Raw genomic sequence first — 15,323 nt, 5'->3', positions numbered from 1 at the left:
ACGATATGTTGAAGAACCTCGCTTTGGTGCGGATTGTGGCTAGATGTTAATTCACCTGAGTGAATGATAGTACTTGGCGACGGAGTCTCTCTCCCACCACAAATTCAACACCAAACTTGCGCTCCTTTATATGGCCACTGTAGTAAATGTCACAAGGACCTACTCGTCTCTGTCCTTGTCCCGTCCATCACATTTCTTGGACGGCGGTGATGTCAGCCTATTTTACGAGGACATCAACCAGCTGGGCAGCGGCACCTTCCCAATTAAGGGTCCGGACATTCCAGGTGCATGCCCTAATATCGTAGTCCTTATTTCGTTTGCCATGGTCGTCATCAAAAGGGGGGTCTCTCATCCGAGGCAGTTGGTAATCTTTCATTGGGGTGGCTTTTTACGTGGCGGGTCCCAAATCCAGCGCACAACCCTATGTAGAGGATATTTCGCTTTCTCACTTTAGCTCGCCTTCAAACGGATGTTCTTAGGCTACCCATAGGATACTTGGTCAAAGACCGGAAGTTGTGAGCTGCTTGAGCCATGTGTAAAAGAATCGTTTCTGGCCACTCCCAAGTGAATGGCGATCAGAGAATTTTCCTCACTTGCGTGAACTTCTACACATGACTCCATTCTCCCATTATTCCTACTTTTAAAATTTCAAAAAAACTTTAATTTTAAACATTTTTATTTTATTTTATTTTTTTACATAAAATTTATTATTTATATAAATAAAAATATATTTAATTTAAAAAAATAATTAATATCTGAAAAGAGATTTATTAAACAAAAACATTATTGATACCTGAAAATAAAAACGAATATCTAAAAAAAGATTGAAACAAAATAAAGGTTATTACGAGGGCTGCTATATATATTTCTGGCCTAATAATGAAAATAGGAATATTTATCAACGAAAATGGTTTTATTGTTTTTCAAAATATTCTCCATCAAGATTTATACACTTTTGCATGCGCTCAAACCAATTTTCGAAGCACTTTTTCCACTCCGATTGAGACACCTCCAAAACATGGTTTTTGAATGCTTCAACAGCATCTTCTGGCGACGAAAATCGTTGACCACGCATTTTCTTGATGTATGGGAATAAAAAGAAGTCATTGGGTGCCAAGTCAGGGCTGTACGGCGGATGACCCATCAATTTCTACGTTTTGGCCGGTCAAAAAGGCGCTGGTTTGAGCCGATATGTGAGAGCTCGCATTGTCTTGGTGCACAATGATTCGTCTTCTCTTCGAATTTCTCCGAAGACTTCAGGCAAACAAATGGTGGTGCACCACTCAGAATTGACCGTCCTACGTTGCTCAAGCGGAACAATCGCCACATGACCAGTTTTGCCGAAGAAACAGGCGACCATTTGCTTCGAAGTGCTTCTTCCACGAACAACTTTCGTTGGATTTGGCTCGTCTTGGAAGACCCACGCGGTCGATTGCTGTTTTTTTTCGGGCTCATACGCATAGATCCATGATTCGTCACCTGTGACGATCTTATAAACGTCTTTTGAAGCACCGCGATCGTATTTTTTCAGCATTTCTTTACACCAATCCACACGAGCCTTTTTTTGAGCGATTGTCAAATTGTGCGGGATCCAACGCGAACAAACCTTTTTTACGGCCAAGTGTTCCTGCAATATCGAATGTATGCAGGTGGGAGAAATGCATAGGCATGCCTCTATCTGAAGGTATGTTACATGACGGTCTTGCATTATCAGTTCACGTGCGGCATCGATGTTTTCTGGCACAACGGCTGTTTTTGGACGACCTTCACGGAATTCGTCTTTGAGCGAGCGTCGGCCACGATTGAATTCGTTGTACCAGTTTTTCAAAGTGCTATAGGATGGTGCTTCATAGCCATACAAAGATTTTAGTTCATCGATGCACTCTTGTCGTGATAATCCCCGTCGAAAGTTGTGAAAAATGATCGCACGAAAATGTTCACGAGTTAATTCCATTTTTTGGCCGAGATGAATTTTTTAATTCCCTGTAAATAAAACAATTCACGATTAAATGACAAAACGTTCTGAGTGATGTTATGCTAAAAAATGTCAAACTTTCCAATGGAAATGTCAGATTGCACCTGGCAACACTTAGTGTTGTCTAGGCCAGAAATATATATAGCAGCCTCCGTAATACCTGAAAATAAATAATAATTACATTGAGTTTGTAATATCTAAAAGAAAAGATTAATATTATCTGAAAAATAAAATATATTAAATACAAATAGAATTTTTTATGAAAGCAAAGATTAATTAAATCAAAATAGTGATAAAATCTGAAAAGAAAGCATAATTAAATAAAAATAATAATAACTTCTGAAAGAGAATATAAATAGTATTTGTTTTTTTAATATATAAAACAAACATTTGTTTTCACATATTATATTGGATTGTGCAGGCCGCCTTAAACGCATAAAATATGTACATACGTACATACATATGTATGTTTTTATTTTTGCGTATTATATTGGACTGCGCAGTCCAATTTCAAACAATACACATTTATTTTCACATACTTACTTAACAATTTATATTTGCTGCTTCTGATGATATTGCTGCTGCTGCTATTTACAATTCAGTTCTGATTTCCAATGCTATAAATCAAATGAAGTAAATATTTGCAAATTATTAAAAAAAAAAATCACATAAAAATCATTCACTTACCTTCTTGTTGTACGAGCCTCCTTTATGATGGTACGATCACCAATGACATGCGTCTTTCAATCGTTTTTTTATTACCCTTTTTTGGATATTCATTCGGCACTATTCACAATTATGTTTTCTCCTTCGCACTCATTCAAATAAATCAAGAAATGAAAGAAACTTTTTTTCATCGCATTTAGGTAAACAAAAAATAACCCGAAAATGTGCGTTGTAGTTATAGCATAGAGAAAAATGTGTAAAATATTTGAGAAAAATGATATGTTTATAAAAAATAACTACTGAACCAATTTGAGTAAAATTTCCTACATTGTGTCAGTTTGATTTAAGTTAAAAGGTAGGATAGTTTAGATCTCATTTATTAAATATTAAAAGTAAAACAATTCATACAATTCATAAATATAAAAAATACATATATAACATGTTTTCAAAATTAAAAAAATTCCAAATGGAAAATGTATTTTTTTCCATTGACAAATTAAAAATTAAACTTCAAGTTCCTTCCCTTGGATTATTATACCTATTAGTTAATGAGGTATAGCATTTTTGTGAAGCAACTTGTGTTAGTTTACAAAAAACTGGATCATAAATTAATTTTGTGTTAATCAAGCATTGCTTTTTGGGGGGAAATACTGTTGAATTTGGGCTCTGCACCAGGGTTCAAAGGAGATTTGCTAAGTTGGAAAGAGTCGAAATGAGCACCGAGGACAATGAAGGCAGTGGACGCCCGAAAGAGGCGAAAGCTCTGTGCAAAGTGGGTGCCTCGCAAGTTCATAATCTAACAAAAACAACGAATTGCTGACTTAGGAATGTTTGAGTGTTATTTAATCGTAATAAAACCGAATTTTTGCGTTGGTGTATGACAATAGAAATACGGCTCTATCATTTCACACGAGTCCAATCGACAGACATTATAGTGAACTGATGAACCGGCTTCAAGCGCGGAAAGACGAAAAAGTCGGTTGGCAAGGTTATGACATCGGTCTTTTGGGATGCACGTGGTATAATACTCATATACTGACTACTGAGGAAGTTATAATCCATTGCATTGTATATTTGTATATATACTGCATCGTTTTCGTTTAAATATCCCTGGCTAGAGAGCTCCGATAATAAACGCATCCGATCGCTGCTAAATTCAAAGTGTTCCCGTCGACCCCGGCCGAAAATTAGCCATTATTTGTCGTAAAAAGTAAATGACCAAAAAATGTTATTGTAGGATAGCCATAAGAGATAGACATATACCATCGCGTAGTTTCCTGTAGACCTTTTCAATGGGTACAATACTTAGTATATTATTTTGGTAAATCTCATAGGGTGCAGCCTGCGTTTGCAGCGTAAGCGTAAAACTCCAAAATAACAGTATTTATCCACTATTTAATGGATGTTATTATACATACATATGAACCTTCCTCTCCAATCACTCTATCTATTAAAAAAAAACGCATTAAAATCCGTTGCGTAGTTTTAAAGATTTAAGTATACAAAGAGACATAGGGACAGAAAAATCGACTTTCTCTTATATAATGTACTGATAATGATAATATTTTCACTGTATTTAATACGCAGGTTGCCTTTTATATTTCGGAATTCGAGAACAGAAACAATTTTTAATCATCGAAGAACGCTTAAATATTTTTAAAATATTCCTATTAAGATCTTTACACTCTTGTATGCGTTTGAACCAATGTGGAAGTACTTTTGTACTCTGATTGGGTTATCTGCAAAACATGTTTGTTGAACGTCTTTTCAGTTGTCCAAAATCGTTGACTTATTTCATTTTTTACGAACAAGAATAAAAAGAAGGCATCCGGTGCCAAGTCATGACTGTACGGAGGACTACTTATCAAATCGATGGTTTGAGTGCTCAAAAATGCAGTAGTAGTAGTGGTGGAAAGTGCCCCTTCGACGGGGGGATTTCCTGATTTCTTGAAAAATAACTCCCAACTACCTATCCATTCTAGTCGCTTTGTAATGATTTGATCATTTGTTGTCTGTAGCGATTAGTCTTAACAATTTCACCAGGTTTTAGGAGCTCATGATATACCACACCCTTCTGATCCTGAAATAACGACTCTTTAATCTCTTCAGGTTGAGCTTTGTTCCAAATGCGGCAATTTTGCTTGTTTACATACCCATTGAGCAAGAAATAGGTCTCATCGCTGAACAAAATTTTGCTCGGAAACGTCGGACCTTCTTTAAACTTTTAAGAGCCCATATAGCGAAGCGATGTCGCTTAGGAAGGTCGAGCGGCTTCAGTTCTTGCACAAGCTGTATTGTAAATTTTCAATTTAAGATCTCGACGTAAAATGTGCCAAGTCGTCAGTCCGAGTTGCTTTGAATGGCACCGAATCAACTAAACACGGTCTTCGGTTACACTCTTAGCTACGGCTGCTTTATTTTCTTCACTGCGTGCTGGACATGGTCTATTCGGTCGAATATTATCCAATAATGAATGCTGGGTTTTAAGATAGGTGATGATGTAGGCCGATTAATTGAGCGAAGTGCGAGAAACACATTCTTTACAGAACGTGAATTATCGTAATAAAGTTGAACGATTTGTAAACGTTGTTCAGACGAAGTCTTTTCATGATGAAATGCCAAACAATCTTAGCAAAAATAACACGAAAGCGTTACACGACTCATGCGTAATCTGTCAAAAAAAAGCTATTGAAAAAGTACCTCTACTGTGATCATCCGTTATATCATAGTCATAGTATTGCATGAACGAATCTGCTACATACATACATATGTATATGTAATGCGGGGCAATCGGGATACGAATTTTTCGTTCACTAAACTTGTTTATTTTTATTAGTTGGACATTCATTGTTTGTTTTAAAGTAGTAAAACTTAGACAAATTAACTAATTAAAAAAGAAAAAAATTTATACATATGAAAAACTCCAAAATTCTGGTACAACAAAACTAAAGCACGAAATGGTTTTATGATTTATAAAAAAATTTAATAGGCATGGACTCAATTAATGGATAAACAAATGTATCTGAACATATAAAAAAAAATAATAATTTTAAGTGTGCTTAAATCGGCTGTTAATAGCAGCAAAATCAATTTCCAACAGGATAACGACCCAAAACACACGACTTATCTTGTACGTGAATGGTTGTTATGGAATTTAAAATAACTTCATAGGTCCCGCAATCACTAGACATTAATCCTATTCAAAATATCTGAAACTTTTTGGAAAACCGTATTCAAAAATATAGAATTTTTTCAAAATAGGGCCGAAAAACTGGATTATCGACTTAGTGGGTCAAAATATCCGGAAATAATACTAGAAATTGAGTCGACGTCTAGGGACAATAATAGTAACAAAATGTAAGCCAAAAACCGCTAAAACTATTGTAATTACTTTTGAATTGCACACCTGCTCAAAATAATAGTTACACTAGGACGAATAGCCAGGAAAGTTCCATTAATGCGATCAAAAAATTTAGATATGGGGTTAAACTGTGCAAGAAGTGATTCAGATTGGTCAGGACCTGAGGGAGCAAAAAAGTCGAGAAACATCTTATGGAGCGATGAAACGAAAATAAATTTATTCGGAAACGACTGTGAGAGAATTGTGCGTCGTCCAAAAGGAAAGGAGTTTCACGTTCGATTCACAAAAAAACTGTGAAGCACGGAGGTGGAAACGTCATGGTGTGGGGCTGTTTTTCTTGATATGGAGTAGGTCCTATATACCGGACAACTAACAAAATGACAGCGTCGGAGTACAACGAAATACTTGAAAATGTTATGATACCCTATGCTGAAGAAAACTTACCATTACGTTGGGTATATAGCAAGATATTGAACCAAAACATACCTCCAAACTGGTTAAGAAATATTTTGAGGACAGTACTGTTAACGTTTTGAAATGGCCAAGTCAATCCCCGGACTTAAATCCAATAGAAAAACCTATGGGGGGAACTAAAAAAAAAATTTGGCGACTCAATCTTTCTCTAACAAAGACCAATTATGAGAGTGTATACAAAAAACTTGGTATGAGATACCTAAAGAAACCTGTCAGGCTTTAATCAGTAGTATGCCCAAACTAATAAATAAAGTAATCCAGAATAATGGTGGGTATACTGGCTATTAACTAAGTAATGTTAAATATACAAAGAAACTGTTTTATCATAATTTGTTTTCCCAAAATAATTGTCTTATTAAAAGTGTACCTATTTTTTTGAGCAAGTTTATTTTAGCTATGAAATGTTTTTGGATCTACATTTCTTTGTTTTGCTATCTTTTTAAATGAAGTTTATTTAATTTAGCTTGTAAATATTTGAAAAATATAAGTACGTTTGCGTTTTTCTTAAAAATTTAAATAAAACTTTTTACTGATGAGCTTTACTTGAAAAAGTATTGTGTAACTGTTATTTTGAGCAGGAGTGTATATAAATAATCATTGCTATATGTAAACTTTTTTGATATGAATTAGAGGCATTTTAAGCTTTAGCATTAATTTTTTTTTATTTATGTAAAAAAATATTTTGATATGCTATAATTAATGTTAGATATAAGTATGTATACTATATATCTTGAAATGGATAAAAAAAAAACACCAAATTTATTAATTTTAAAACAAATAAACGTGTCGAAATTTAATAGAGCTAGGTGTATGTAAACTTTATTGGTCCACTGTATGTATATTCAGCATTTGCTGTTCAATAAACACCGTTAAGCAAAAAATAAATGTGTACAGTTAGAAAACATAGTCAGTTAGTTAGTTTTAGTAGTTTACTAATATAAAAAAAAGCAATGAATGCCCGAATAAGAAAAATTAAAAAAATATATTATGATTTTATCCATTTAAATACCGATAAAATATATTCCGTTCTTTAGATTTGTTACTTCTTGACGACAAGTACAATACTGTGATCAAATTGAGTCCATTCAAAGTATGCTAATATGTTACCAAATTTGATTGTAATCCATTCACGGTTTCGGCGAATAATGAAATTGAACCCTTTCGCTACTTTTTTAATATAAAGTTTTGCCAAAAAATTATTGATTCATTTCGAGGTTCCCTCATCGCACTTATGCAAACCGAGATATGGGTTACAAAAGCCATATGAATATTAGAAATATAACGTATTTTTTTTGCTGGAATTATATCTACTTATATCCTTTTTATCGCACATCTATCCTTCAGTCGTTTTTTTCCTGCATTCTTATCATTATTTTGATCTATTGAGTTTTTTAGAATAATTTCAAGAAATGTTTCGTTTTTCAGAACACCAAAACCACTCATTCGTTTTTGTATTCATTTCAATTTTCACGTTCGCTCGAATTCTAGAACCTACTTTTGAATAATATAAATGGTTCGAAATGTAAATCTTGGATAACGCAAAACTGGTTGCATACTTCACCTCAGTTTTCCGACTTAAATGCTATTAAACATTTGGAAAAAATTTGCAACTTGTTTCTGAAAAAAAGGTTGTTGTTTGGTGAGCATAACTATTGGCAGGCCAACAACATCCAACAAATATTTGAACAGTGTCAAATTTATCCTCTACAAATGAGGAAAAATATAGAAATAATCATTAATGTCTCTTATTTGTTATTTTCCCCATCCTGACAAAACACGTTTTGCTTACTGTTTCAATAAACCATTATGTTAAAAAAAAAAAATTGTAGCCACGATTCGTAGTTTGTGGCCGAAAATGCGATAAGGAAAGGGAAGGAAGGCACCCGAGTTGCTCATGTTCTGGTAACACGCTTTGTTTTATGGTTCGTTACAGTTGATTGCTACGTAGTCCGACCTTAAAATGTTAAATTAAAATTAAATGTCGAATAATTTCCCTAAACTCAAATTGTCAGTTATAAATCCAAAAGTTAATTATTTCTTATTAAATTCTAGTTCGTTGGGCGTAGTGCTTGTTACTTTCTAATTAATTTTTCTTAAATAACATCCGTTAAGTCCTAGTTTTTTATCTGTTGACTCTAATATTCGATGACTCCTTCGAGCATTATTTCGTTTGTTAACTGGCGAATGACAAGCGTGATGTTTTTCTCTAGGGCCTGAATCGAAGCGGGATTGTCCGCATAGACTTTAGATTTTACATATCCCCACAGGAAAAAGTCTTACTGTGTGATATCACACGATCTTGGTGGACAATCGACTTGACTAAAACGTGAAATTATCTGCTCACCGAAGTGTTATCTCAATAAGTCCATTGATTGATGCGATGTTTGGGAAGTGGCACCGTCTTATAGTCGGTTACCATGGCGCGATAACGGTCGCCATTAACGGCTACGTTCTCGTTTGGCTCAAAATGTCTGATCTTTTTGGAACCTTTTCAAGAACCCATAGAGCGAAGCGATGTCACTTGTGAAGATCGAGCGGCTTCAGTTCTTGCACAAGCTGTATTATACGCTTTCAATTTAAAATCTCGGCGTAAAATGCGCCAATTCGTTGCTTCGAATGGCACCGAATCAACTAAACACGGTGTTCGGTTACACTCTCAGATACGGCTGCTTTATTTTCTTCACTGCGTGCTGGACGTGGTTTATTCGGTTGAATATTATCCAATAATGAATGCTGGGTTTCAAGATGGCTGATGGTGTTGCGAATAGTACACTCAGTGGACCGATTCTGTCGACTATAATTTGAGCGAAGCGCGAGAAACACATTCTTTACAGAACGTAAACTTTCGTAGTAAAGTTGAACACGCGTTCAGGAGTAGTAAGTCTTTCTTTGATGAAATGCCAAACAATACTGAACCAAAATAACATGACAGCTTGATACGACTCACGAGTAATCTGAAAAAGTACCTACGTGGATAAACCATTTAAACTGATTTTTCATACCGTTCTGTACAATCAAGAAAAAATCACAATTTTAATTAAACATTTCTTTTGAAAATAGAATAATCATGTTCAAACTGATCTAATATTATTATGAACGTACCTGCAATGAAATAAAACTATTTTAGATTTACTTAGTTATGAACGAAAATGTATTTTTAAGGTCTAAAGTTTTACTTTATGCATTTTGTTATAATTAATTTTATAGATGTACATTGAAGAAAGATTCAAGTCTACTTGGAACTGGATGTATTCAATTATGGATGGGACAGAACCACAATTGAAGTTTGGGACTTATTTGACAAATTATACCGATCCAACACATCCACTTCATCCCCTTAACCTTAATACTCAGAACACTTCTAACCAATCTGGATCTTCGTCAGCTGGAATTAATATCATGGGTATAATTATACGTTACAATTCTGTTAAAAAAATCATAGTAAATATTTTTTATAGGTTCATCCACCCGAAGAGATTTTTTCACTTATTGCTTGTCCCTGATGCGAGCTCATACCTCAGAACATCGTGACGCTTTGCCCGTCTTGGATATAACAGCTTTTCGGCATATAGCCTATGTATTTGATGGCTTTTTTTACTATATGCGTAATAATTCAAATTTTTATGAAAAATCGGAACATTTTTCTAACATAAACATTTCCAATTTAAATGAGAATGAAGATACGGATGAAGAGTTTTCTAACGTAACAAATGAGGAAATGTTTCCTGAATCTAATTCTTCTGCTGCAATAGCTATACCTTTATCAGCAACAACTCGTCGTCATTCGTTTTTTGTGCGATCAGAGTCAACATTAAGTCTTGGTTGCTTGGCGCCAGATAATTTTGACTTGCCACTGGATGTTGCTATACCTCTAGCTGATAAACCGCATCTTCTTCAGCCAAATTCCAAGCGAGAGGACTTATTTTCTAATTTACCGCTTTTAATCCCGACAGAAGAAAATACTGCGGAGGGTGTCAGTATTACTGAGGCACAAACAAAGCTAGGTTTTTCTAGCTATAAGTCGGTGTTAAATAGTTGCGTAAAATTTGGAGATAGCTGGAAAACAGGTAATTAAAATACCGATATATGTACATACATTATCAAATTTATCCGTTATATTCTTATAAATTATGAACAAGAATATACCCACAAATGTACCATTGCGATCTTAATGATAGCTCTAAAACAACTTGATTTTAACAAAGAGTATCGGACAAAACATTTGCAACTGAAATATGTTTATTAAAATTTCTGTATATTAGTTTAATATAAATAAAAAATTGCAACTCAAAGAAAATGATACATTATCTACATATATGTATATATAAAAGAAAGTTGTTGTAAGTTACACCATTTATAACAAGAACGGCTAAACCGATTTGGTTGAAAATTGGTGGGGAAGTAGCTTAGAACCAGAGTAAGGACATAGGATACCTTTTACATCTTTATGTCAAAATTTAATACAACTCATAAATACAAAAATTATATATCAAATGATAAGCATTTGTTCGAAATTCCGGTTTGTAGGAATCATTTGAATATACGCGTACCTTTTTAACAGATTTTTCCTCAAAAATAATACAATTGCTAAGTATTTGGAATAGTAGAAAATAACTGCAACCAAATACGCAGTGAAATAGATTATAACTGGCTCAGTAACCAGTCGTTGACGTGCATCCAAAAATACTGCTGTCATAACCCTTCCTGCCGACTTTTTCGTTTTTCCACGCTTGAGAGCCAGTTCATAATGTGGAGTCCACTAGAATGACTGTCGATTGGACTCCAGTGGGAATCGATGGAGCTATGTTTCTATTGTTACGACGCAAGAATTCTGTTTTATTACGATTAAAGAGCACTCAAACACTTCTTAAAATCAGTTATTCGTTGTTTTTGTTGGATTATGAACTTGCGAGGCACCCACTTTGCACAGAGCTTTCGCCTCTTTAGAGCATCATTGTCCTCGGTGCTCATTCCGCCTGTTTCCACCTAAGCAAATATTTTTTCAACGGTGGATTTCCCTGAGCCCATATTCAACAGTATATTCCCCAGAAAGCAATGCTTTAACACACGAAATACTATATGATCCACTTTTTCGTAAACTAACACAAGTTGCTTCACAAAAATGCTATATCTCATTAACTAATAGTTATAATCCAAATAATAGAAATCATATACATAGATGGTATTAGTTGTATTATCTATGTATCAGCCACAGTGAAGCGTGGACGGGTCCTCTAGTTTTAAATAAAAAAAATAGTATTGTGTCGCAAACCCATTACTACCAATAACTGCTTTGCATCGCCGCCACATTGAAGTTACCAGGGTATTCACTATGGTTTGTGGCGTATTTCTCAATGCCTCCAGGACTCTTTGGAAAAACTGATCAGCATTTGCCTCATTATTTAGATCAATTCTCTACAATTTCCCATAAATTTTCTATGGGTTTAAGGTCTGGGCACTGCATTACACCCACTTCTTTAGAATCCTGATTTTATGACCTTTGTCGAATGCTTCGAGTCGTTGTCTTGTTGGAAGACCCACTTAAATAGCATTTCCATTTCAGCATGTGGCAGCAATACTAACTCAATAATGTCCCTTTTGACGTACCGATCCATAGTACCATTAATACGATGAAGCGGCCCAAACTCAGAAGCAGAAAAGCATCACAGACGATTACTTGTCACTATAATTGACTGTTTTTAGACAATACGAATTTTTAAGAAGTTTGTGTTGTGGGTGGGGAACGTAACACTACCACCATTTTCTATCAAATTAAATTAGAACTCGTCAAAAGAACAGTTTTCCACTTGTTAATAAGAGTTTTTTCTTCGTGGGTCGCTAACCGCGCAAATTAGCGTCATTCAGACGACGTGCTACCGTTTTTGAGCAGATTCGTAACCCGAGCTCCTTTACTAATTTTGCTGTTAAGTGGAAACTGAAAACACGATGTACTACTGCGAAAGTTGTGAAACTATGTATAGTTCGAAATTATTCATGAGATCGAAGACTTGTGAATTTTTTATTTAATAGAAATTTCTTTTTGAAAAGTTCCGTTATTACAATCATCAATAATACGTGGTTTCAGTGCTTCACCGAATTTATTTGGAGCCATTACTATCTTTGTTACAAATTTAAAATAAAAATCTATTTTTACAAAAAATTATGCTCAGTAAATTTTTCAATCAATACAAACTCAATTCATTTAGAAAAAAACGATGTTTGTGTATATTTAACTATCTAACGCTAAGCAAAAAAAGTTGCAATTATTTTGGTGCGGCAGATTGTCATGCATTTTAAGCTATATTGAAATAAAGCCGGCAAAAGAAAACAAATTGCAATTAACATTTCAAAATATGTAAATTCAATGCTGTAAATTTAATAACAAGAAACAAAAAGCAATTCCAAGAAAAAATGGCAGCGTAAGAGAAAAAATCGATGACTTCGCTCTAGTTGCAGATATTTTGCTCGATACTGTAATAGTTGTTTACTCCATTCGTCGTTTTTAGTTCTTATAGAATTGACAGACGGCAGTGTTTATCCGGATTAACTGCATTATGATTAATTCAGGAGTTAGTGAAGGTAACTCCGTTGCTTACTCCCATTTAATCATCAAAATATTAATGAAGCTGCATTTTCATTGGCAACATTGTTAAAAATGACCAATTTTAATTTATTGTGACTGAAAAACAGTCAGCTGACATCTGTTTTTGAAGTTTTCAATAATTAAAAAAGATGTTTTTTGTTATGATACAGTTTTAAAAATAACCGCTGATATGTTTTTGTAATAAAAAAGTAATTTGTGAAAATTGGTCGGCTAACAACCGCAATGTTTATCTTCTATCCATTTTCATTGAAAATATTATAAAAATGGCAATCAGCTGTTTACGAAAGTTTCAAATTCGCATAGCTGCCGCCTGTAACAAATTTGGATCTGATTAAGTACGCCGTTAATCTGGATTAACGTTGCCGTCTGTCATGGCTATTACTTTATGTCTTTTACGCGGTATCTCGACAGGCATAAGTTTATGGCATACTAACAGTCAAATCTATTGTCGTTGCCAATGCCAAATCTGTAAGTGGGCATTTCTTATCATAACATAATCATTTGCGAAATGGCGTCGGGTAGGTAGCAGAGATCGGCATGCGCTGCTGTTTCTCTGACTTTAAGCCTATTTACATTAAAAGAAGTGGATGACTGAACGCCAGCGCAAAGCATGCAGTGCAAGCGCACACTACCACCGCATGTGACGATCAATTTAAGCTCGCATATATGTACATATTGACTTCGGCAAAGAAGTTTTTCAAGTGTTACGCACGAGACAAGCAGACACTTTGTTTGACTTGTTGCCGAAGGCGTAAGACACTGCGTTTAGCTTATTGCCGAAGGCATGACACTTTATTTGACTGTTTTTTACTGTAACAACAATTCAACAATTCAAAGTGTCATGCCTTCGGCAATGAGCTAAACGCAGTGTGTTATGCCTTCGGCAACAAGTCAAACAAAGTGTCTGCTTGTTTCGTGCGTAGCACTTGAAACACTTCTTTGCCGAAGTCAATATGTTATGCGCACTTCTCGCTTTGCGCTGGTATTCTTTCATCCACTTCTTTCTCTTTAGCATCACACGTATCAGTCAATGCAGTGTTCAGTCGCAGAAACAAGAAGTATTGACTAGGTGTACAATAATTGCGGCCACCGCATGCAGATCTCTGGTAGGTAGGTCCAAGCTGATATAGCGCATGTTTAGCTCTTGAACCGTTTCAATTTTTATAAGGACGAAAAAGTTGATGCGGATTATAAATATACTTTTACCTTCATATGTATTTCCTGAAAAAAAGCATATCTTAAGACTTAAATAATTGTAGCAAAATTTTTATATACCAATTAAATTAATAAATTTTTAATGAGCAATGATATTTTGATTTATCCTTGTATAAGTTTATAAAATTTAAGACTTCCTAATGAATCTATTTGGTATACTTTTTCTGCAAATTAACAATATTGAACTAAATATTAATTTTGTAGAAAAATATATTAAATTATTTTGAAAATGAACTTTATTTTTATAATTTAACACAACCGTTTTAATACTCGCGCTACTTAATTTAAAATAACCGAAATAAAACTGCGTCGGTATATGTATGCACAAAATCATCTGTGTTCTTCAGCTTTTCGCAATTTTCATAGAAATTAAACAAAAATACAAATACAAAGATAAAGCCGATGTTGGCAAAGTTTTTTATAGCAGACAAATTTGCCATATACAGTCGTGTGAAAAAAATAGGCATATGTTGCGATATTTCATACAAATCAGTAGGTTTTTTTTTATTTTGAAATTAGCTAATGTACTTACTATCAAATAATAATATAATTGGGTCGATGCCGAATCAGGACTATACGATGGATGACTCTTCAAAATTGATATTTTGAGTGCTCAAAAATGTAACAGTTTGAGTCGATGTGCGAGAACAGCGATCCGTCTTCGGCGGTTGGTTTGCCTCATTTCTTGGAAGGCAACTGGCAAACAAAATGTGTATCACTAAAAATTTGCTGTTCTTCGTTGTTCCAATAAGGTTGAGTCATGTCCAATTTCCAGCTTATCTGAAAACACTCGTACTGTTGACTACTTTTTACTTTCGGACTCATACGTAAAAATCCCCCATTCATTCATCACATGTCATAGAGGTGTTTCGAAGCCCCGCCACCGAATTTTTTGTTTTTACATTTTACTCGACCAATCTACACGAGTCTTCTTTTGAGCGAGTGACAAATTGTGTTAAATCCAACCTTGTTTATAGTCATATGTTCATGCAATATTGATGGTATGCTGTTCGCACTAATGTCTATGG

General features: G+C 34.5%; 2 protein-coding genes across 3 annotated transcripts in view; one reads left to right on the top strand and one right to left on the bottom strand.

Moving 5' to 3' along the window:
* LOC126764085 (uncharacterized) overlaps positions 1-15,323 on the bottom strand; it is a 532,840-nt gene that overhangs the window by 355,089 nt on the left and 162,428 nt on the right. The gene's annotated exons all lie outside the window — the stretch shown is intronic.
* LOC126764037 (E3 ubiquitin-protein ligase hyd) overlaps positions 1-15,323 on the top strand; it is an 84,430-nt gene that overhangs the window by 44,823 nt on the left and 24,284 nt on the right. For both annotated transcript variants that reach the window (XM_050481763.1, XM_050481762.1), the window contains exons 11-12: positions 9,684-9,879; positions 9,935-10,543. In XM_050481763.1, coding sequence (XP_050337720.1) covers positions 9,684-9,879; positions 9,935-10,543 — 805 coding nt within the window. The remainder of the gene's footprint in view (positions 1-9,683; positions 9,880-9,934; positions 10,544-15,323) is intronic.

The sequence above is a fragment of the Bactrocera neohumeralis genome, unplaced genomic scaffold (assembly GCF_024586455.1).
Source record: "Bactrocera neohumeralis isolate Rockhampton unplaced genomic scaffold, APGP_CSIRO_Bneo_wtdbg2-racon-allhic-juicebox.fasta_v2 cluster09, whole genome shotgun sequence".
NCBI lineage: Eukaryota > Metazoa > Arthropoda > Insecta > Diptera > Tephritidae > Bactrocera > Bactrocera neohumeralis.
The sequence above is the reverse complement of the archived record's forward strand: the minus strand, read 5'-3'. Positions and strand labels throughout refer to the sequence as shown.